The 24395-nt window shown below is 31.5% G+C and overlaps 4 protein-coding genes across 4 annotated transcripts; all 4 read right to left on the bottom strand.

The window, feature by feature from the left end:
• Positions 1 to 20: 20 nt before the first annotated feature.
• Positions 21 to 4380, bottom strand: LOC126654006 (E3 ubiquitin-protein ligase RFI2). Its single transcript, XM_050348037.2, has 6 exons — positions 3960 to 4380; positions 3470 to 3648; positions 1967 to 2022; positions 1349 to 1374; positions 884 to 1262; positions 21 to 652 (listed from the first exon to the last, which is right to left on the bottom strand). Exons 1-6 carry the CDS (start codon positions 4111 to 4113, stop codon positions 226 to 228), a joined length of 1221 nt encoding a protein of 406 aa, XP_050203994.1. The 5' UTR covers positions 4114 to 4380; the 3' UTR covers positions 21 to 225.
• A 1843-nt stretch (positions 4381 to 6223) lies between these two features.
• LOC126685962 (universal stress protein PHOS34) lies at positions 6224 to 7512 on the bottom strand. The gene is made up of 4 exons (XM_050379967.2): positions 7001 to 7512; positions 6811 to 6905; positions 6603 to 6724; positions 6224 to 6538 (listed from the first exon to the last, which is right to left on the bottom strand). The coding sequence occupies exons 1-4, from the start codon at positions 7179 to 7181 to the stop codon at positions 6451 to 6453; spliced, it is 486 nt and encodes a 161-aa protein (XP_050235924.1). The 5' UTR covers positions 7182 to 7512; the 3' UTR covers positions 6224 to 6450.
• A 6170-nt stretch (positions 7513 to 13682) lies between these two features.
• LOC126687878 (uncharacterized) lies at positions 13683 to 16676 on the bottom strand. The gene is made up of 4 exons (XM_050382433.1): positions 16655 to 16676; positions 14279 to 16065; positions 13811 to 14186; positions 13683 to 13723 (listed from the first exon to the last, which is right to left on the bottom strand). The coding sequence occupies exons 1-4, from the start codon at positions 16674 to 16676 to the stop codon at positions 13683 to 13685; spliced, it is 2226 nt and encodes a 741-aa protein (XP_050238390.1).
• A 2226-nt stretch (positions 16677 to 18902) lies between these two features.
• On the bottom strand, positions 18903 to 20270 carry LOC126687879 (uncharacterized). Its single transcript, XM_050382434.2, has 3 exons — positions 20116 to 20270; positions 19416 to 19632; positions 18903 to 19316 (listed from the first exon to the last, which is right to left on the bottom strand). The coding sequence occupies exons 1-3, from the start codon at positions 20268 to 20270 to the stop codon at positions 18903 to 18905; spliced, it is 786 nt and encodes a 261-aa protein (XP_050238391.2).
• Between the last annotated feature and the right edge of the window lie 4125 nt (positions 20271 to 24395).

The raw sequence follows: 24395 nt of genomic DNA on the forward strand, positions 1-24395 counted from the left end.
CTGTGCATAAAATTTCATCGTAATGGAATGTTGAGAAAATAACTTTATACAGTTTCGAAAGCCACATGACAGTCGAGTTTGATTAAATTTACAAAAATTGGACCAGAATCAATTGTAATTTATGTTTTTGTCACCTGAATTGCAAAATAGACAAATGTTTCCAGAATAAGATAATTGTTCATTCACACACAGCCTTTTGCAATTGCAGTCTTCTGATCAGATTCTCTAAGAGTGGCCATGCCAAAAGCTGCCAGATCTGTTGCCCAGATTCGGGCCACCACCAGCATTATGATGAAATGATCCCCAGCCATCAAATGATTGCTGAAAAGGAGGCAAATGCTCTCTTTCCCAGGCCCGATAATGATTTGGCATCGGATTTTCGGCTTCTTGTGAGTTCTGGCTGGATGAATTTGGAGGAAGGATTACCAAGCCACCGCTATGATCTCGTTGAGGGGGTGCTGGCACTACTATCGGCAATCCCCTAGGACTGTCAAATCTTCTAATACCATGAATGATAGGTGAAGGAATACCAGGCAAACTGCTTGACTGTTGACGATGGAAGCTGTGGATCCTTTCATTGGTCCGAGCATTGCTTCCTGGATGACGAGGAACGAGTGAGGAGACAAATGAACTGCCACCGGACGGACCAGATCTAAAAAGAGTAAAAACAGGGTTTTTTTAGTGGTATGCAGATGGGTCATAAGATAAAGCACCACAACTGGCAATGTCAAACGGCGCAACAATGTATCTCAAATATTTACCATCCAAATTAACACCCAGCAGTATTATGGAAAAACATCACATGTTGATGTTAAACCAGATACAAGAATGAAGAACTAAAAAAGAAACAATTAGAAATTAATTAATCTTGAACAGTGCTTACCCGTTACCAAACATAATTGGGTGCAAAGACGTGGACCTTGTTCTTGTATCTGGTTCGCCATTAGAAGATCTATATGGAAGAGGAACAGATGCTGGGTCCACATTATTTATGTGTGTGCTAGATATAGAGAAAGGAGGGGAGCCGCGGCCCCAAGTAGTATGGTATTGGAAATTAATGGCAGGAAAAGCATGGGTACTGATGATATCATGGCGTCCGGATAGACCATTCCAGTGATGATTAAAATTAGTATCGTCAATGCTCTCATTAGATCTTGATGCATTTGGAGGGAGTTGTCCAACATATGCAACATACGAATGAGCCACTGATGATGCAGCAGTTTGTTCAGCATATACAGAATGGTGTCCCCTTGGGTCATAATCTGCAATTTGAGGAAATTTCATTTGTCTTGTACTATCATTTGATAAAACACAACCATGAGAAATCTATTGATGATAGAACACTTACAGGTGGTTGACGGAGATTCTACTTCCCTAGAGAAGATAAAGCATGAATTGATCAGCACACAATTATAATGCTATTGAAACAGAAAACTAATCAATACTAGAGATAATAAATTGCCTTGCTTTTGTATTTTCCTTGTTTAGCAATGTCAAAAGAGAACCAGAGCCCATAAACACAAGAAAGCAATGAACAATAGCCGAACAAATGCCAAAACAATGACAAAAAATTAAAAAAATTCCAACAAAAATGCACTAAAAAGGAAAATTTCTATCACAAACTAGTTTCTATCACATTTCTACTCTGGCATTGCTCCCTAAATGAAGCACAAGTTCCAGAAAACTTAGACCTTGTCGAAACAGGCTCCTTACTCTATACATAACAAGCAGATAAAGTGAAATTTCAGCTATCTTTACATGTTTGAAAAACTTGATGAATATCTGATAAAGAAAAAGATAAAAGAAAAACAGATAAATAACCAACGTGAAACCACTAAATTTTTTGAAACAAAATGCAAAACATGTGAAACTATAAAAGCATCTCAGCGGCCTCAGCCATTAAAACAATCACAAGACCAAGTAAAATCACAACAGATGATAAATTCAAAAGATGGATCTTGCTTACTCAAAAGGTGGACCAACTCGTCCTAATTCGTACGGACACCACTGAAGTCTATATTGCTGAAAGAGATGATGAGGAAAACATTGTGAGCATGTGTATATTTATACATTTGTAATTCAAAAAAACTATGAGCATCTTTAAGAAACTGTTATTTATAAATTATTTCTAAAAGTAAAGGAAGAGCAAACCTGACACTACAATCATATTCCTCAACGTTTGTCAGATCAAATTTACTGTTGCCAACTGACGACACCAGGACATAAAATCTACTTCACTATACGAGGTATGTAAAGTTTATGCCCAAAATGACAAACAAATTGGATATGAATCATATGATATTAGTGAGAAATCAAAAGAACTAGGTAAATAATTATTTATTGGCAGCTGGGAATAAAAAGGTTCATTTCTTAAGGACATACATACTTAAAAGATCACAACATCAACTTCATTCCTCAGAAGCTGATCACAAAATCTAAGTCAACTTGAACAGTAATAGCCTTTTTAGGACCTTAGCAGCACAAAAAGTTTGCTGAGGTCCACCAAGAATCAGCCAAACCCAATTTATTTGGCTAGTAGCCTAATAGTATACCCTACCAAGGATACAAAACATAAAACCTAGCATAGTCTTGCTAGTCCTAATCAGAAAGTAGACTCTGGTTTTAACCGTTTCTTGTAAGAATGTTTACAAGAATAAGAATGATACTATGATAGCATAATCCACATTCATAGACAATTCATGAGCTGAGGCTAAGAACTCAACACAATTGATAGCTAGCACTGCAATAGGCCGACACAAACTATACTACCATAACCACATAAAAACAGACTCGAACTATTACATGCTTTCGGTATACCTATATCAGCTGCAGTGTACTTACAATTTTACAGCTTTAGACGCTCACAAACATTAGAAGCAATGCACTATAAAGAGAACCTTGATATCGGGCTTGGAACTTGGGACAGACATTAACACAAGTGAACCATCAACCAATGACAAATTAAGATTTAGGAGAACCTGCAAACAAAGAATATAACAGAAATAGAGCTATCCAACTTTATAACAGTGGAAGCCACATAAATATGTTGGACAAGAAGGGACTTAGAGAACCATATGAGTGGTGATTGATTCCCTCTCCTCCCCCGGCTATGCTATGGATTGGCGGCCTCCTATTCATTAGCATAAAGGTTTTTACAGATTTTGCATCCTTGCAAGCAACTATTCTGGACATTTTAAAGTTTCCTAGTGTGCCGTTCAAATTTCGAAGAGCTAAAGCCTAGATGTTGATCATATTCTGATAAAAGAAAAAAACCGCAAAAATCCACGGGTCAGAGTTTTGCCTCTAATTAAATAGAAATTAATATTTTGACTGCACAACCATAATAAAAACAAGATGCAATAGCAGAGTTTCATGCCTTTAACCAAATTACACATGCTAATTTATGTGTTGTTCGAATAACGAATTACACAAGGCGACTAATGAGGAAGAGAAAGAAACAGTCTCGTACCATTTCAGAAAAACTAGTTAGATGATCATAGATGTCTTCATCAGGAATCCAATCATCCATGCTCATCTCTGGTAACACGCGATTAGACCCGTTTGCATACAGCCATTGACCTTTCTCAACCTTTCTACAATTCGGACATTGCATTGCTCCTTTCATATTAAATGCGGAGCCAATACAATCTGGATTACACCACAGATTAAATAAATTAGGAACCTCACTAACTTGAAATAAAATGCATACAATAAATTCATACAATGTTATAATCAACTTAAATTAGCTAATGAATAATCATGAAAAGCTGCATGCATAATGCAAATCATTGAAGCTAATTTTGACATGGTCAACGCAAATTAATCAGAAGTTTCAAACCAAGTAATAACATCATTAAAGTTAAATTATTCAAGAAAAACATATTAATAATAATTTTTTCTAACAATATAAGAGCTAGGACAAAATAATAATAATAATAATAAATAAGAAGAAGAAATACCGAGGTGAAATTGATGGCCACATTGGAGCTTAGCTGTAGATCTAGCCCCATTATCCGACACCGTATCGAGACAAATGGAGCACGAAATCCCAGAAGAGGAAGGCTCGTCTTCATCGGCAGCAGAATGATGAAGGAGGTGATCGGCGCCGTCCATTATCCGATGATGAGGATCAGCAGTTGAGTTTGTTGACCCAATTTGTAATCTAACACTTAAAAAAACAACAATTGAAGAGAGAAGAAGAAAAGGAGAAACCCATGGAAATAGAATTGGAATAAAGGGAATAATGTAATAAATAATATTAATATTATTATAAATTGTTTAAAATTGATTGTTGTTGTGGTGGGTACAATACAACACAAGTCTATCTATCTTCTTCGCTCGCTCGCTGCTTTTTGTTTCTTTTTCTCTCTCCGACCTGTCAGATTAGGTGGTTAGGACCTTTCCTGGGACTGTCTCCTATGATTCATATCATTTTTTTTTTCTCTAATTTTTTATTTATTTAATACTTTAATTTGGTTATCAAATTTTTTTATTATAATTCCCTTTTTTAGTTTTAGTATATTCTAGTAGTTTAATTAAAAAAAAGGCAAAAGGCTCACTTTAGCCCCTGAGGTCAAACCGAAATAATTAATAAGACCCTAAGGTCGAAGGTAGCTCAATTTAGACCCTGAAGTTGTCCAAAATGGTTCACATCCCACCGAAAAATTTGACACCGTTAGTTTTTTGTCAAGTGATGACGTGGCACGTATGAAAAAAGTTCAAAAACATCCTTAACGTTTAAAATACTTACCAATTTTTTATTTATAATTTTTTTTAACCATTTTCACCCTCTTCTTCATTTAAATATCAATAATTAAATAATATTAAAAATTAAAATATTTATTAAAACAATCGAAACTCAATTAGACACTTCGAAACCTAATTAAACAAATCGAAATTCAAAAAAATAATATTACCGCCTTCTACCGACCGCCGGATATTTTTTCCGGCGGTCTTCTCCGGTTCTCCCATGGGAGAACAGCCACTGCTCTTCCCAACTTGGGAAGAACAAAGGCTGTTCTTCCCAAGTGGGAAGAACAGCCTCTGTTCTTCCCAAGTTGGGAAGAACAGATCGGCTGTTCTTCCCAACTTGGGAAGAACAGATCGGCTGTTCTTCCCAACTTGGGAAGAACAGATCGGCTGTTCTTCCCATGGGAAGAACAGCCACTGTTCTTCTCATGGGAAGAACAAGATTCTTCATGTTCTTCCCATGGGAAGAACAATAGGATGGAGAAGACCGCCGGAAATAAATTCCGGCAGTCGGTGGAAGAGGAAATTAAAAAATATTATTTTTTTATTAAATTTTTTTATTTTAATTTTTATTTGATTTTTGGTTGGAATTTTTTTTGCCGAAGATTATAGTGGTGCTGGTGTGTAGTAGCAGGGAGGTGAATTAGATTTAAATTGAATTTTGATTGTTTTGATTGAATTTCGAAACGTTTAATTAGGTTTCGAAATGTTTGATTGAGTTTCAATTGTTTAAAGATATATTTTAATTTTAAAAATTATTTAATTAGATATATTTAAATGAAAAAGAGGTTGAAAATAGTTAAAAAAAATTATAAATATAGATTTGGTAAATTTTTTAATCATTAAGAATGTTTTTGAATTTTTTCCTAAAGGCCACGTCATCATTTAAACGGAATAAACTAACGGTGGTGCGATGTGAACCATTTTGGACAACTTTAGGGGCTAAAGTGAGCTACCTTCGACCTTAAGGTCTTATTAATTCTTTCGGTCTGACCTCAGGGGCTGAAGTGAGCCTTTTGCCTAAAAAAAATAGAGGTGGAGCATGCGTTATTTGACTTGGGAGGATAAAAAAATTAAATTGTATGAGGTTGAAAGATTTTTTTTTTCTTCAATTGAATTGATTTTTTTTTTCGAATTTTTATATTAAGTCAGCCAGCCATTTCTTTTTTTGAGTAAAAAATAGGCCATATCTCTACCATTTAGATTCTTTTGTTTTAGTGGAGTAATCCTTATATATAGCTAGTTCCTATTTAAGTCTGCTTGTTTCACACAATGAACTTTTTCCGAAAAACAGAAAAATCCAATAAATGCTAATAGAATTTGAAAGAGAGGGTGATACATGGCTCGGGCTTGGGCTTGGGCCTGGGCATAATGTTGAGCCCAATCTGAATTAAGCCCGTCGGATGAGCAGTCCATTACGTTTCTTTCCAGGTATGGCTAATTAAAAGTGTCCAAAAAAATTTCATAAACTATGTTATGCTCAAGAAACAAACTCATTTCAATTAATCTCAATGTAACAAGAGCCAATACATTATACATATAAATACTTGCACAAACAAGACATGAAAGTCTTCAGCAACAATGGAGTATGAAAAATACTTGAATCCAATCCAATCCAATTATTTGCATTTCACAAAGATTATTATTCAATTATTGTTGGATCTCTTGATACAAATGGTAACGATCAAACCAAACACGCCCTTAATGCTTGACCTTAGGCTTTTTGACGACCATCACAGTACAATGAGCATGATGAGTGCAATAATCACTCACGCTCCCTAAAACCGCCCTGCAACAATATAAAATCAACATTAAAAACTCCATAATTAAATCAATTATTAATTCATCGTTACCTTTTAATAGCTCCATAGCCATGGCTGCCAACAACCAGTACAGAAGCGTGGTGTCTTTCTACAGCCTCGCACAGAACATTCCTAGCATCGCCTTCCACCGTTTCATATATCACATCAGTAACCTGAAAATTCAAATTAATTAGAATTTATGCAACATTTTTTAAAATTTTATTTTGATTAGCTATCAAAAAGTTGATTGATTATATACAGATTTACTGGTACAGATATCCTTCGCCTTGTGAAGAACTCCGGCAGCTATCTTTCTCAAATCCGAGTCAATATACGGCAAAACCTCCGCAGCTCCTGAACACAATAAACAAACCGCTAATTTACTGATCATCGCTCAAATCATCTGAAAGAACTGAAGTGAATTGAAATTGAGGGATTAATTTCATTACCAGGTCCGACCATACCGACGGCGGAGGTGGCAGTAGGTTTGGCGTGAACGACGACGAGCTTAAAAGGAAAATTAGGACCAAAAGAAACAAAAAAACGATCGAGAGTCCATTCTAAAGCGTACAAGCTATGCTCGCTGTCGTCTGCTCCGACGATCATCACTTCCTTCTCCGATCTCGCCATTGAACTTTTTTTTTATTCTCTTTGAAGAACTGAGAATTTTGAGTGTTTGAATTTTAGGTTGAAATGAACGGTTTAAGAAGAAAAGGAGAAGGGACTAGAATAGAATTCGCGTGTTTGAGAATTGGTTTGATGTGATTGGATGCCTATCTTGTATGGAAAGTTTTACATAATTGCTTCCAGAGAAAACGTTGACGTTTGCTATGTTTTTATTTATTTATTTGTGCCGGTCCGGCTCGCGCCGGTGAGTTGTTTGGGTTAGTTGACTCGACGACTCACCGTCGCAGATATGCCATGGAGGCATGGAAGCTGATTGATTGATTTGATTGTGGCAAGAGTTGATTTGAGTTTCAGATGGTTCGAGAAAATACTTTGACTTTCAGATTTGGTGGACAAGGCATCACTTTCAGGTGAGGCTTTTTTTGTCGAAGTTTGAAGAAAAAATCAGCCCATATACTGTTTTGGGCTAAAATATTATAATGTGATCAAATTCATTTTAGAGGAATTTAGGCCCAGCACTGTTGAAGCCCTAAATAATCCCTAAAATACGGCCCGGCCTGTTGCCCTTCAGAAATACTGAAAACTTTCATCTCCTCCTAATATTACTTTATCGTTCTTCTAAATTACCGTTAACTGTCATTAATAATACGGTGGTTTATTTTCTCTAATCTTTCCCTAGAATCTAGGCTTGCATGTCATTGAAATTCAAATTTTCCTTAATTCTCTCTCACAATCTTTCCATAACTTCTCCATATCTCACGTATTTCTTAAAAAATAAACCGATTTTGATCTCAACTGTTCTTTGATTTTCTTTTTATTTTGTTTTTGTTTTTCTTATTTTCACACTATCACGAATTTTCTCTTCAATGGTAACTACTAGGTCTGTTACCAAAAACTCTCCTAAGTCTAAACAAGAAATGGCCAAAGGAAAGAAAACTGGTACGAAAAGGAAAATTGATTTTCCCGCCACCGGTGTAATGAGGAAGGATCCATCATCTTCAAAAAAAATGAGAGCTATTAAGCCAACTGATTCTGATGATGACTTTGAGGATGTTCCTGTCTCTAAAATCCGGAAGAATAAGGCTGTTGTTAGTGATTGTCAAACTGTTAAGGTATTTATTTTGAGAATTTATTTTATTTTTTAATATTAGTTATTAGGAAATTAGGTTTTAGTTTATATGTTATTCAGATTTATTTTCATTTTATATTAGATGTGTTCTTTATTGTTTTTAATAGTTTAGATTTTAAAATTAATTTTAGATTGTGGTTCGTTGTGTTCTTTTAATGGTTTTAACCTTAATTGTAGTTTTATTAAGGTTTTATTTATGTTTGTTTATGGTTTACTATTTTTAACTGTCATATTGTTTCTCAATGTTATAGTTGTTCTGTTTTAATATTTGAATTTTATATAGGTTTTCTATTAGTTTAATTGTAGTTTTATTGCCTGTTATTTTTTTGTAATAAATTACAGTTTAAGGTTGTGTTTTTGGTTTACCAGTAGTTTTTTATTTGTTTACTTCTTTTTATGATCTATGTGCATAAAAATATTGTATCCATGTATTTTGTTTATTTATTTTTTATTAATTCATATTAGCAGATGTTGTGGTTTACTATGTATTTACTAAGGGTTTACTGATTCTTCAATGTCAATTACTATTTGTACTTGCTGACTTGTTTTCTTTGTTGTTCATTAGGACTGGAATTACTTTATTAGGGCTGAAGATCATTTTTCTCTAAAAATTGGCCATCATGTTGGTGGAAATGTGATTGCCAACTTGAAGAAGAATTTGTCTACGGAAACGCTTGACAGATTTTCAAAAAGCTGCTTCGGCAAATTTTTAGGCATGCAAGAGGAGTACAAGTTGCAACCTCAGCTTATTCACCATTTGCTTTTAATGGAGGTTAAGCAACCAGTTTTTTATGAATTATGGCTGAAAGTGTCTGGTAGTTTTGAAATTTTCACTTGATGAGTTTGCTCTTATAACTGGTTTGAAATGTCAAGGGAATGTTGATAAGAAGCAATATAGGAATCTTAGTTCTGATTTGAAAGAAAGATGTTTTGGGAATATAACTAAGATTTCAAAGAAATGTGTCGAGGACTGTTTTCTATTGAAGCGTTGGGACAATGAAGATGATGCTTTTAAAATGGCAGTTTTGTATTTTATTGAACACTTTTTGTATAACAACAAAACTGAGTGTAATGTTCCTAATGAACATTTTTATCTTGTTAGTAGTGGGGAGTTTGAGAATTTTGCTTGGGGTAAGGACTTGTTTCATATAACATTAGAGTTTCTGAAAAGTAAACTGAGTTCGCTGAAAAAATGTGATTATTTGAAAAAAAATAAAAAATCTGAACCTCCTACAAGTTTACGATACGATGGCTTCCCCTTGTCTTTTCAAACATGGTTTTTAGAGTGTTGTCCTGTCGCCAAAGACACAGTTGCATCCTGTATGGGCACACAAGTGCCTCGCATTTTGCGGTGGAAGTCGTCAATTCTTAGAGATCGGCAGTATTTGACCCGTACAATCTTCAGTCAGTCAGCAAAACAGGTACCTTTTTTATTCTTATAATATACTTTTATTTAACTGTTAGTAAACTGTAATATATGTTTATATTTTTTTGGTTTTTTTATATGTTAGAAATATGTTGAAATACTATTAGTAAACTTTTATTAAACCAAAATTACATGTTTTTTTTATATTGCTTTTTCTTACTTGTATTTATTGTATTCTATTTATTTTTTGTTTATCGTTATGTATTTGTGATAATACTTTCTGTTTTTGTATTTGATTTAGTTGCAATTATGCAATATACAACCCACCACGGAGGAGAGGCTGGAATTGAATTTGGAGGGTTTTTTTGAGAAAGGGAAGGAAAAAGTTTATGAAGATGTTGTTGATGAGGATTCCTTTAATGTAGTTGGTTCGAAGACGAAACTCGATAAACTGGTTTTGAATCAAAGAAAGTTGGCTAATGATTTTGCAAATTACAAATCTTTTTCTGAAACTCAGTTTTCAGAGATTTTAAAAAATTTGGCTGAACTGAAGAGCATAATGTCCACTGCTACCATGCAAACTGATGATAAGGTAATTGTTAAGTAAACTGTTAGTAAATACATAGTAAACTCTTTTTGATACTTTAATTTTTAAGTATATTTTAGTAAATGTTTTCTTTTTTTTGTTAGCTGGATCCTGCTAGTGATGCATCTTCTTCTGAAGAGACTATGAGTGATCATCGCACTGGCAATGACAGTGGCGATAAAAAAGGCGATGATGAGGATGAAAGCGATGATGATGACAATGGCAATGACAAAGGCGGTGCTCATTTTGATAAAACAAATGATGGTGATGAAGATGGTCCAACTGAGGAGCAGGCTGGCCAAGATTCCACTACAAACGTCGATGGTAGTGAGATGGCAGAGGCTGAAAACGGCGTTGAGAAAAATGAGGAGGAGAATAAAAAGGGCGATGATGATGTTGAGAAAAATGGGAAAGAGAGTCGAAAGGGCGATGATGATGTCGAGAAAAACGAGGACCGAGAGGTATATTTTTATCTATTTTAGTGTTTTTAGTTTTTTAATAAAACATGGTCCTTATCTGTTTGGAATTAATAAATATATATTGTATTCTAATTTATTAGGCTGGTGATGTTGATTGTCCGCTTGTTGCGAACGAGGTTGGAAATAATGAGGATTCTCCTGCATATGTTTCACCTTTTGATGGTATTGATCTTAGTGCTTGTTGTCAAGCTGTTGACATAATTGAAAAAGAAGCTGCATTAGCATCAGATTCTAAGGTGATAATTTATTTATTTTGCATACATTCTTTTATAGTTTATAAATAATTATTATTATATATTTGATAATTTTATTAATTGTATTAATTGTATTTTTTTTCTTTAGGTTTGTGTTAAGGATTCTACAAGCATTACTGTCGAATCCCCCAAGGTATATTTTCATGTTTACTAGTAGTTTACATTAGGTTTACTATTTTGATATATAGTTACTAATAGGTTACTAAGAGATTTCCAACTATTTACTAATAACAGGCAGCTGTTAAGGATGTTATTGTTTTTCATTCCAGTCCTTCTGAGGTATTTTATTTTATGTTTACTATAGTTTAACTATGTTTTTATGCTATTTTTCACTGGCTATTACAATGTTTTTACTAACAGTTTTTAAATAAATTATTAATAGTTTTACCATTTTAATTAATAAAAAATAGCAAATAATGAAGATTGCTGCTGAGTATGCTGAGAAGAGTGACAAAGAGCTTCCTTATGTTCCGCCGGAATCCAGTGAGCCGAATATGTATATGAATATTGTGAAGGGACTGACTCCTTTCGATGATAAGCTCGGTCAATTTTACACCTATTTTGGACAAGATACTTTCTATAATTGGCTTGAAGATGGATGTAGGGGCAAGAAATATAAGTAAGTTATTGCATTAAATTACTTATTTTTTGTGCTTGTTTTTTTTGTAATTAATCATGATTTTTTTTATTTTAGGCAAAAAATGTATGCGGATAAGGACAACATCATACCAGTTGGGATGAATTTTGGAGTTCAAGTCATTGTGGAGAAGCTATGGTTTTATCAATTGTATTTTAAGGATCAATTTTTATATGACTCTGTAAGTACTTCTTTTGTTTGATTCTAAATTATTTTTTCAAGTTTACTTGCAGTTGACTTTCAGTGTTTATTTGGTTTACTTGTTTGAACTTTTTTGCAGCATATCAATATTGTTATGTATTATTTACGCAAAAAGGCCAAGTATTTTCCAGTTGATGGTCTGCGTATTACTACTACTGACTGCCTATTTGATGACAAAATCAGTGCGTTATGGCAACAATATGTTAAGAAGAATCATGATGTGTCATGTATAAGTTTGCGCAATGCTGGACCTGATTTTATTTGTGGAAAAAAAATTCTGTGCAATACTCATTGGAAGGATGTGGATGAAGTTCTTATTCCGATGAATCTTGGTAAACATAAACATTGGATTTTGGGTCGCTTGGTTTTCAAGGATAGATGTATCTACTTGTATAACTCTTTGGATTCTGCTTTAGCAAGGAAACATGGATTAGAAGCGGCTGAGAAATATGCAGTTTTATTACCACTATTTTTTGCTTCTTTGGATTTGTTTGCGCTTCGAAGTGACATTGATATGACATCTCCTGCTTATCGAGATAAAAATCCAACTGATGCTTTTCGTGTTAAAGTTGTAACTGGTCTTCCTAGCCAGTCAGAGAAGTAAGTTCATTTAACTTTTGATTATTATATATCTCTATGTTCTTTTTATTAAATCAATTTTTTTATTTGTTATAGTGATTGTGGAGCATATGTTTTAGCCTTTGCGGAGTATTTGATACAGAAGAGACCTATCCCATCTGATTTGAATATAGTCCATCATCGTGATCGCATTTCGTTTTTGCTTTATGAATATGGCATGAAGAAAATGACTGAGAACATTGACAGTGGTGAAGAAGTTGAGCCCAAGAACATGAATCGGGAATTGAAAAGACGTGGGAAGAAAAAGATTGCAGAATAATGAATGTATTCATTATGGATTTGTTGTTAGTCTGATCAGACTTGTTAATTTTAGTTTCTTTTTAGGTTTTTTGTATGTTTTTTGACAGCTTAACTGACTGCTTTATTTTCTTATGTCTTTATGAATTGGTGAACCTTTAGTTAAGTGTTAGTAAACGTTTGGTGAACCTTTTTTTTTAAATGTTATATTTCTCATCATACACTGTTGTATAAATTTGATGATCCTTTATTAAACCTTTTAAAAAACATACTATATTGATTTTATTATTTAAGACATCATATAAATCTTCAAATAACCTTTAAAACATATGTAGTAAACCTTTGATGATCCCTTTTAGATATTTTTTATGTTTAATTTATTATTTATCATGAAATATGATACTAAACTTTCATAAAATAACTTTTTTTTGCTTCTTTTACATGATCTATATGCATATTGCAATTGCAATGAAATTTTTTAGTACAATTATAATTTAGATAAACGGATAGGCAACTTTCAGTAACACTTTGGTAAACCATTTATAATAGTAAACTATTGTTAAATCATTTTTTAAATAACATAACTTTTTATGGTCTTGTATATAGCTTTTTTCATTCTATCAATGATGTTTTTTTCCTCTTACAGAATTTATTTTCTCATGTCTTTATGAATTGGTGATCCTTTAGTTAAGTGTTAGTAAACGTTTGGTAAACGTTTCGTTAAATATTAAGAAATTCTTCGTAAACCTTTTTTTTCTTCTAAATGTTATATTTCTTATCATACGCTGTTTTTATAAATTTGATTATCCTTTATTAAACCTTTTGAAAAACATACTATATTGAATTTATTATTGAAGACATCATATAAACATTAGGTAAACACTTGGTAAACTAAAATGCAACGTTAGGCAAACATTTGGTAAACCATAGTAGACTTTTTTGCAAACTGATAGGTAATGTTTGGTAAACTACCTGACTAGAAACAATCAATGAATACTCTGTGTATAATGTCAATTACTGAAAACATAACAGCAATATGTATCATCAATACTTAGAAAATTGGTGGATTTCGGCACGTCTTTTTGTTATGTCCCCTCTTTTCACATCTTCCACATTTGTTTTGCTGTTTCCCTTCCGCTGATGACTTTATTCTTTGTTTTCTTGGTCTTCCAGCTGGTACTAGTGCTATAGGTGGATGAACTGTCATTCCTTCAATTTCAGCAGATATATCCCAATTGTTTTTGCTTGGCATTGGATAGACAACACCCTCATAAACTGCAACCAAGTTTTCTTTGCTGAAAAAAGATGAGCAATACTGATATGGATCTTGGTATAATGAGCTCAATACTGTAAGTGCATGGGCACATGGCATTTCATCCATTTGAAATCTACTACATGTGCATGTCTTTTCCTTTAGCTTGACTATGTATGTGTTAGTTCCATCTTGCACACTGTATAAAGCTGTCATTGATGGTGTGAACTATTAAAAAAAAACAAATGATATGTGAGATAAACCATTAGAAACCAGTTAGTAAACCAATAAAAATATATAAAGGTAAAATTTTTGTTTACCTTCATTCTTAAAGAATATGAGTAGTTTTCTCTGAGCTGCTCTTCTGCTCTATTTGTCAGCTTTGTAAATGTTGATGCTGCAATAGTCCTATTTGTGTAACTCCAATTTTGAATCAAACTCCTCAAATATTCCAGAAGTGTTGTTACCGGTAAATCTCTAGCTGCTTTGTTAGCTGCATTCATAGACTCAGCAATATTTGATGTCATTGTTGAGTACCTTGGGAATTTTGAGTACACCCTTGCCCGTTTTTCTTTTCCGATTTTCATTAGGTAGGGTCGAATTTGTACATTTATGTTATCAAGCTCCTTCATGTGGTAGTCAAACTTCATAACTGTGTATGACTTTGCAGCAGCATAAAAACATTCTTTAACCTTATTATCTTTATTCTTGAATTTAGATTTCAGATTATTCAGAAGATGAAACATACATATCCCGTGACTTGCTTGAGGAAATAGCTTGTTTTTTGCCTTAGAAATGCTTTCACATCTATCTGATACGATACAAAGTCCATCCTTTTCACCAAAAGCTTCTTTGAACTTTCGAAAAAAGTATTCCCATGAAGCGTCATTCTCAGAGTCGACAATAGCAAATGCTAGAGGAAAAATTTTACCGTTTCCATCTTGTGTGCATGCTGTCAATAGAGTTCCACCATAATTTGATTTTAAGAAAGTACCATCTGTTACAACCAACGGTCTGCAATATTTCCAGCCCTTTATCGAAGCATCGAGCGCCATAAAAGCATATAGAAATCTATTGTCTTCTGCAGTTTGAATGTCTACTACTGATCCGAGATTTGTTTCCAAAATCATGTGAAAGTAACTAGGCAAAACACCATAAGAGTCACGTGGATTACCTCTAATCAGTCCAAGCGCCTTTTCCTTCGCTCTCCAAGCTTTATTGTAATTCAAAATCACACCATATTCCTTTTGAAAGTCTGAAATTATGTCTCCAGGTGTGTAAATTGTTTTGACATTCAAAAACTTTGATTTTATCACCTCTGCTACAATTGAAGATGTTGCCTGCCTTTTTTCTTCCATTCTAATGTCTACTGAGCATGTGTGAATGTTGTTGAGTCTTCTAATAAGAAACATGCTTGTCCTTCCATCTCTTGAAGCCCTTAAACTCCATTTGCAATTTCTATCCAAACAATTGAGTACATACTCAATTGTGCATGATTTAATCACTTTAAACTGAAAGTTGTTAGCAATTGCATATAAACTCAAACATGTCTTCATGATCGTTTTATCTTTAAAGATTTGCCCAACATAGACTTCTTTTTGATTTGGATCAGTTATAATTCGGTAGTCTTCTAGTTTACTTTCAGCTTCTTCAACTTCTATACTGATCTGTTTTCTGAAAAAATCAGCATATTCTACAAAATCCATGGGTGAGTCTTTGGATACTACATTTTCTGTTTGCTCTTCATTCACTGTCGTCGAAGAGTTGCTGTTAATCATCGATAGTTGGGGTTGTTCTTCAGATTTTTTGGTTGAAATGCAAAGCGGAAACTTTGTTATCATAGAGTCACTCTTTCTCATTTCAAGGTAAAATATGAGGCTGTTGTCGTCTTCAACTTTTAAAGTTTGACCGTTGTTCTCCAACTGATATTTGATCTCCATGTTGGTTTCCCAATAGTTAACTTGTAGTATATTTGCTATCATTGACCGGAGGTTTTCAAAATTTGTGTCATCTGGTATTATAATTCCTTTCATTATGTAGTCTGAGTAATTAAAATTTGCATCCCATTTTCCATTATAGTATATGAGAGCCTTAAGTGTGTTATTTCCTGCAAAACATCATTTTAAAATCAATACTAACATAGTAGAAAACTGATATAAAACTATTAGTAAACCTAAAACAGGACAAATTCAATCAAATAGTTCAATTGTCAATTATATTAACTCAGCAATTGATTTCGAGTTTCATTACATATTAAATCACAGTTAAACATATATAAAACATGTAGTAAACTACAAACATAACTACTTAATTATAGCAAATTGTTTCAATTGTCACTTACACCAAATTCAATCAAATTGTTTCAATTGTCAGTTCAGTTATATTAACTCAACAACTGATTTCGATTTTTAATGCAGATTGAATCACAATTACACATATATAAAACATATAGTTAACTACATCAATTAAGTATTTGTCATAGCAAATTAAATGATTCATAACATATTGAATTTGACGAATCTTCAATAAAACAGATCTACTCAGTATAAACAACCAATAGCAAACCTAAAATCACAGTTTGTTTAAATTACCATCAAATATTTGCCCTATAATTCAATTTTTTCTGAGATAATTGATATTCTACTATTATTGCTTCAAACGATTGTAAGAAAACTGAGTTAAAGTAATCAACTCACCAGAATTGGTGATTAAGCTCATGATTGTACGAATCTTCAATTTTTGATAGAATTTCAATGTCTTCGCGTTTTTGCTTCTTCTATTTTTGCTTCAATATTCGCAGTTGATCGTGATCTGAGCTCTATTTAATGCTCTTCGTTTTTGCTAAGAATTGTATGCAGAGTCGAAGATATGAGAATAGAAGAGATAAGAATCAAATATATACGATTTTTTGTTCTTTCAAATTATTTGAATTGGAAAAGATCTGTTTGAAGATCAGTTTGCATGTAACCGTATTTCTCAATTCAAGAAGTTTAGTTATTAACTAAATGAAGGTCAGCGCAGTAATGAATCAACAAGGAATGGTCAACGGGTATTTGTGGGATTATTTTGCCACCGTATAGGCAATTCTAATTTTTTCTCTTTATTTTAACTGTTTACGGGTACAATTTTTTTTTTTTGATTTAACAAGATAAGTTTCACACAAACAAGTTTTTAAAATTGACAAATACGGTGCCGTTAATGCAGCAACATCCACAATCAATCCGTTACTTTCCTTTTGCTTAAGATTTTCTCTAGATTTTCGGAACCGTTTAGCACATTTTCTAATTAACCAAATATTACCAAAAACATTTTGAATGTAGGTTGAATCAGTTTTGTAATGGCGAATACTAGGGCTACCACCTCCAAATCGCCTACCGTTAAATCTCAATCAAAGAAAAACCCGCCTATGAAGTCGAAAGTTGTTGCAACCAAAAGGAAGGTTGATTTCAAAGATATTTCTTCAACCAGCAAGCAACGTAGGCTTCAAAATGATGAAGAAGAGAGTGACAATGATTTTGAGACTGTCAGTGATAACAAAAACAAAAAGGACAACAAAATTGCTCTTCCTTCTCGCTATATTAGGGTTAGTGTTTGTACCAATTAACTTTGTGATTTCTTTAATTGATGGTGTTTATTATTTATTTTTTCAATTAATTGTTTTATTGTTGTTTAATGAGTTGGTATTTGGGTGTTTTGTGAGTTTGTATTTAACTATATAGGAACTAAGGGTTAACTAATAATTATATACTAATCTTTTTTTAATTTCAATTTAATGTGTATGAATTATCTTTTTTGTGGGTATGTAACTATATGGTAACTAAGGGTTAACTAATAATGATTACTAATCTGTTTTTATTCTCAATTTAATGTGTATGAAGTATGTTTTTTGTGTTCTGATAACTATATTGGAACTAAGGGTTAACTTATAATGATATATTAATCTTTTTTATTCTCAATCTAGTGTGTATGAAGTATGTTTTTTGTGTTCTGTTGCTTTTTGTTAAATCTGAGTAAGTTTTAAATAACTTATGTATAACTATATGGTCACTGATGGTTAACTATTAGTTAACTAGACTACATTATGTTACAGTTTATTAATAAGTTAATATCATTAATGGTTTGTCAATTGTTTTCTTTGTAGGATGGGGCCTACTTTATCAAGCCTAATGAACATTTTTCAGTCAAGGTTCAGCATTTTGAAGGGGTAAATGTTATATCAAATATTAAGAAAATTTTGTCACCTCAAAATTTAGAAAAGTCAACCAATTCCATCAGAGTTTTTGATTGAGAGCCATCGTGAACGGATTGCGCATCTGTTTTTTAAGTATGCAACCATGAAGCATGATAACAACATTGATAGTGATGAGGAGGTGGAACCCAAACCAAAGATGAAGGGCGTTATCAGAATTTAATTCTGTTTTACACATTGGAATTGTTTTGTTTTTTTTAGATTTACAATATTAATAGGTGTTTAACTCTTTTTATCCGACCTTGTTTTTTGCAAACATTCGTTATTCAATCATATATTGTATTTTGTTATATATTATCTGTTTTATTTAAATTATGTCGTACATTTTTTTAAATTGTTGTTTATTACAAGTTATCTTATATGTCACTATTAGTTAACTAAGACTTTTTATGTTTAAAGAATATTTATACAAAATTAATAAATATCTATTAAAAACCATACTAGTTAACTAATAGTTAACTACACACAGTTAAGGAATTAACAATAAATTTTAAAACCATACTAGTTAACTAATAGGTAATTGCTCATAGTTAAGGGATTACTAAAAAAAATTAAAATTAACATGGTAAGGGTTTAATTTTTTTTATTAAAAATGATAACAATTTTGAAATATAAATAAATCACTTAAAATCATCTAAAATAACATTATTCTTCTTAAATTAGAAATATGACAAAATTAACTTCACTTTGGAAGATTACGGCATGTTTTTTTTGTTATGCCCCCGGTTTCCACATCTGCTACATGTATTTTTTTCCTTTCTCTCATGACATGGCTTCAATCTTTGTTTCTTCGGTCGTCCTGCTGGAATTTTTTCTATTGGCGGAAGAACGTCGGTATATTCCATGTCTTCGGCGTCATCCCAATCGCTTTGGCTAGGCATTGGAAAAACAATAGCCTCATATATTTTCACTAAATTTTCTTTTTTAAAAAATTCTGCACAATATTGATAGGGATCCATGTGGTATTTGCAAAACACTGCAACTGCATGTGCACAAGGTAGCTCATCTTTTTGGAATCTACAACAACTGCATGTCCTCTCAATGAGATCTACTATTGAAGTCTTTGTGCCATCTTCCACACTATATATACATGTTACTGATGGAATAACCTGTATCATTTTAATTACATTTTTAGTTAACTAGAAAATTACTAAAAGTATTCTACAAGTTAAATGTATAAATATATTTGAAATAACATCTGATGTTACCTTCATTCTTCTAGCTAGTGAATAGTTTTCCCTAAGTGCTTCTTCTGCTTTATTTGTCAGTTTTGTCATAGTATAAGAAGCTATGTTTCTATTTTTGTAGCTCCACTCTTGAACTAATACCCTCAAATATTCCAGAAGTGTTGCAACTGGTAATTCCCTTGCTGATTTGATTGCTGCATTAAAAGACTCAGCAATATTCGATGTCATTGTCCAGTACCTGATAAAACTCCAATGATTAGTATTAAAAAACTAAATTAATGGTTAACTGTAAGTAATCTTATAGTGAATTATAGGTTAACTATAAACATCTTATTATTTATTTAGCAAAACAAAATATCGTAATCAATTTTTGTACCTGTTTTCAGTTGAATATCATCGTTAATATGCATCATTCAGATTAGTACACTAATAGTTCACTTGAAAAAAAAAATGTCATTTAATATCATCGTTAATATGCATCATTCAGGTTAACAATTGCACGCAAGTTCATTAACATTTTTTTCTTCAATATACATGTAATTCACTACTTATAACTCAAATTTTAAGCTGATGAATTATTATATCGTTGGTTTTGAATCACTAATGTTTTCGAATCATCACTGATTCGAATAATTAGTAAACACCTAATTCACCATCTATAATAGATAATTTCAGCATAATATATATGAAATTTTTTGTTTTAATTCAAGAAACCACTTACCCATTTGAAAGGCTGATTTTATGAAGGTCTTCTTCTGCTTGAAATTTATTTTTTGTCACGTTTTCGACTTTTTGATTTTCTTCTTTTGCTTGAATCTCCGTTTTCTGTGGTCTTTTATTAGCAATTAAGGATTTTAATAGATTTATTTGTATCATATCAGGATCTTTTCCATAACTGTTGCTATAATTAAGCATTACAAAAGATTCACCATCTTTCCTTTCTCACATATCCACCGTATTTGTTATATTAACTAATCTATTTGTGTAATTTATAAACTAATAATTAATGTTGTCAATTTTTTTTTGTCAACCGTAAATTTCATAATAAGTTTGCCTATGTTGGGTACTTATTAATTTTTCTCAAGTTTGAACTGAGGCAGGAGAAGTAAAGCTCGGCCCAGCCAAACCTACCCGTACCTTTTCAGCGGGTTGTAACCCAGCTTCATGAGCCTGGTTTTTTTTTTCCAAAGATATGATTTCATTCATGGATAAAAATTCGACTACAAGAGTCTCAATTCTAACCGCAATAAACGGATTAGAAATTACAGAATATTAGGGTTACTCGACAACAATTGTGTCATCCAAAATCAAACTCCACAAAAACTAGATTTAAAAATAAACCTAGTTAAAGTGGGCAATTTACAAATATAAAATTACAACAAAAATAATAAAAACCTTAAATCTATAACAAATCTAAGGAAATATCATTTAAGTCATAAAATTAATTTGTAAACTAATCTTCCAAAGGAGATGTTAGAAATTCCGAACTTCAACGAAACACCTGTTCTGGCCGATTTCTAGACGAAGGACCACCAAGTGATTTTATAGCGCGAAAACACCGGAGTAGTAAATCTTACATAGCTCACTATGAAGAGAGGAAGAAAACACATAAAGGGTAGAAATCAACATGGCAAAAATTATTACAATAATAGATAATAGATGGTAAAAATACCATTTATTTAAAGTAGATGTAGAGAAAATAGAGGGTAGGGAGATGATTTTGACAAAAAAATTAGCCAAAATCACCTCCCCAAGACATGAGCGGCGCTGGCTGTTGTTAGGGTTAGGAGAAATGTTAGAGAGTTCATGAGCCTGGTGGTGGTGAAACAATATGGGATTTCTTCTCTCTAGCATTATTTGGCCGGATAATTAATTGTGTACTTTTTTTTAAAGAAAATTACTCTAAGGCCCCTCACGTTTGTTATAATTCATAGTTTGGTATTCCTTATTTGAAAATTAAACGATTTGATACCTCAGTTTTGATTTTTTAAACTATAAGACCCTTCTGTTAGTTCCGTTAATAATTTGATATTTACTTTCAAACGATTTGGTACCTCAATTTTAATTATATAAACGATTTGATACCTCATTTTCAAACGATTTGAAAATGATTTGGTATCTCACGTTTCATTACGTTAACGATTTGGTACCTATATATAACAGAAAGGGCCTTATAGTTTACAAAATCAAAACTGAGATACCAAATTGTTTGATTTTCAAACAAGGGGTATCAAACTGTCAATTATAATAAATGTGAGGAGCCTTAGAATAATTTGCTCTACTTTTTTGTGAAGAGATTAGCCAAGGCATGTAAAATCCATAAGTATTTTCAGTTTTACGATGCAGCGCAGATCATTGTAGAAATACAATGGAAGTGGACCGAAGCTAAACTTCTATCTTATTTTTTTTTTTTGATTTCCTTTTGCGTGACATTTGTTTTTGCTATTTTCTTAAACTGTACAATTTCTTATACACAGGTAAAAACGAGGAAGACGACTCTAACGCTAACAAAGAGGGTGGTGCCTGGTTTTTCCTTATTTCTTGAGTTGTATAATTAATGGGTATTTGCTATTTTAGTTTAATCGATTATTGTTTCTTCCTAATTGCAAACAAATATAGATTTGGTTTTTTCATGATTTGAATGTAATTGATGTCCGAGATAATGAGTATAAAGTATTTGATAAAAAAAATTAACCGAGCTCAAGAATATATATTCTAATGTTTGAGTTCAACATTTTAATTGTAAAAACTATATAAGTTGTAAACTAATAGTAAACCTGTAATAGTTAATTATGTTGAAATAAACTTATAAAAAACTGTGGTAAATTAAGTAAAAAGTTAACTTTAACTTGTATAGTTTCGATAATAAACTAATACTCTCTCCGTCCCGTTTAAGAAGGGATATTGCTTAATTTTTTTTTGTCCACATAAGAAGGCCAAATCTTCATTTTTGTGCCATTTTTCAAGAAATTTTCTTTTATATCTCTATTTTCTCTTTCTATAATTAAAACTAATACTCTACATACAAATTACAAGACAATAATTAATAGGGGTAAAATAAAAAAACTAAGAGTATTTTAATCTATATGTAAAAGGGATATATCCCTTCTTAAGTGCGACGGAGGGAGTAGTAAACTTGTTTTTCTAATAAAGTAAAAATAAAACAATTATAAACGAATAGTAAATTTATTTTTATAGTAAAATAAAAGTAATACAGTGGAAACTAATTGAGTATATGTTTTATAATTCTGCTAGTAAACTAAGCAATAATTTTACTTTAACATTTTCTATTTTTAAAAATAAATAATAATAAATTGTTTTATTAAATAAGCTGTTAATAAATTAATAGTAAACTCAATTTTTAGAAAACCAATAGTAAACGGTTAGTAACTTAAATTATGAGTTTTTTGGTAAACAATATTTTTGCAAATGAAAACTTTATATTTGCAAACATTGGTCAAACCGTATTTTTACAATAATTTTGATCAAACCATATTTTCGAGAATATTTTGCCATTTTATGGATATTTCTCAAAAAAATTCCTATTTCATATAAACTAGCAAAATGGCCAAGCGTTGCTTTGACTTTCTATTATTGATAAAATAATTAATCTTATTTGAAGTATGAAATTTGAATTGAGATTCCTTCGAGTTCAGAGTCATGTTCACGATTTACAACGTTCATTATAAAATGAACAGTGTAGATAAAAATAATATAATTTTAATTAATTTAATTTACACTGTTTATTTTGTAATGAATGGTGTAAATCGTGAAATTCTGATCCATGAAATTTTGTAAACATTTTAATTTTTTTTATTACACAAAATTAATTTTTGAAGTTGTATCATCTTATGAAAATATAATAATGTACCTAAATAAGGTTTCCATACTTGCATTAAGAAAAGTAATATCAATATTGAATTACAAATAATAAAACAAATTAAGAACAAAATTAATTTAAAATTATCATTAATGTAAATGAAATATTATACAAATTTAAAGTAATTTTATACTGAAAAGAATTTCTGATAAATTTTTCGAATATTATATCAAAAAATAATATTTTTTTAGTACATAAAAATATTAATATTTGATTAAAGTAATCTATTTAATACGTATATAATGATATTGATATTTTTGTATTAATTTTTTTATATTACTATGTGGGAGAACATTTATTCATCAAAAAAATGTAGGAAAACATTTGACTTTTTCTTTTTTTTGTCAAAAATAGTCTACTTTAATTGTTAGCGGGGTTAGCGGGAGTTAATGTTAGACATTTTTTAAATAGGCACACTGCCTTTCAGTGTCGAGGGTCGAACCCTCAACCTCATACACATGTCATAAGAGTTTAGCCAACTGGGCCAAACCTTCAAATGTGAAAACATTTTACTTAATTATATAATTTTTTGACCATATATATGATATAGAGTTACTAATAGAAAAACATATGTACATTTAAATTGTAGTATTAATTTTTTTATTCTTATTAAATCTAAATTAATAGCTATATTTTATGGAATGATATTACTGAGATATTCTGGATACAATGATCTTTTCTTATATTTAATATTTAAATTTAATTTTATTCCAATTTTTAAAGTTTTAATAATCATATGACAAAACAAAACTTTCAAACATAAAAGCATATATTGACTAAAAGGGAACTCAAAAGAATAATGTTTTTTTTTTAAAAAAACTTCAATTGATGAATGTTTTTTATTTTAACTGTATTTTTCTTTTTGCACTTCTATTTTTGATATGATAAAAATTCATAACCTTGCTTTAAAATATAAGAACAACTAAATTGATTAAAAAAATTGGCTAAAATTGTAATAAAATGTTGAAATTAGACTATTATTATCAAAAAGGGTTAATTACATATAAAATCACCACCTTTATACGAATTCTCAAAAATAACACGACCTTTAAAACGTGTCAATTCAGGGCAACACCTTTCATTTCTTTTCAAAAGTAACATGGGCAAGTTTTTAGATAAAA

Source organism: Mercurialis annua, linkage group LG6 (genome assembly GCF_937616625.2).
Source record: "Mercurialis annua linkage group LG6, ddMerAnnu1.2, whole genome shotgun sequence".
NCBI classification, from domain to species: domain Eukaryota; kingdom Viridiplantae; phylum Streptophyta; class Magnoliopsida; order Malpighiales; family Euphorbiaceae; genus Mercurialis; species Mercurialis annua.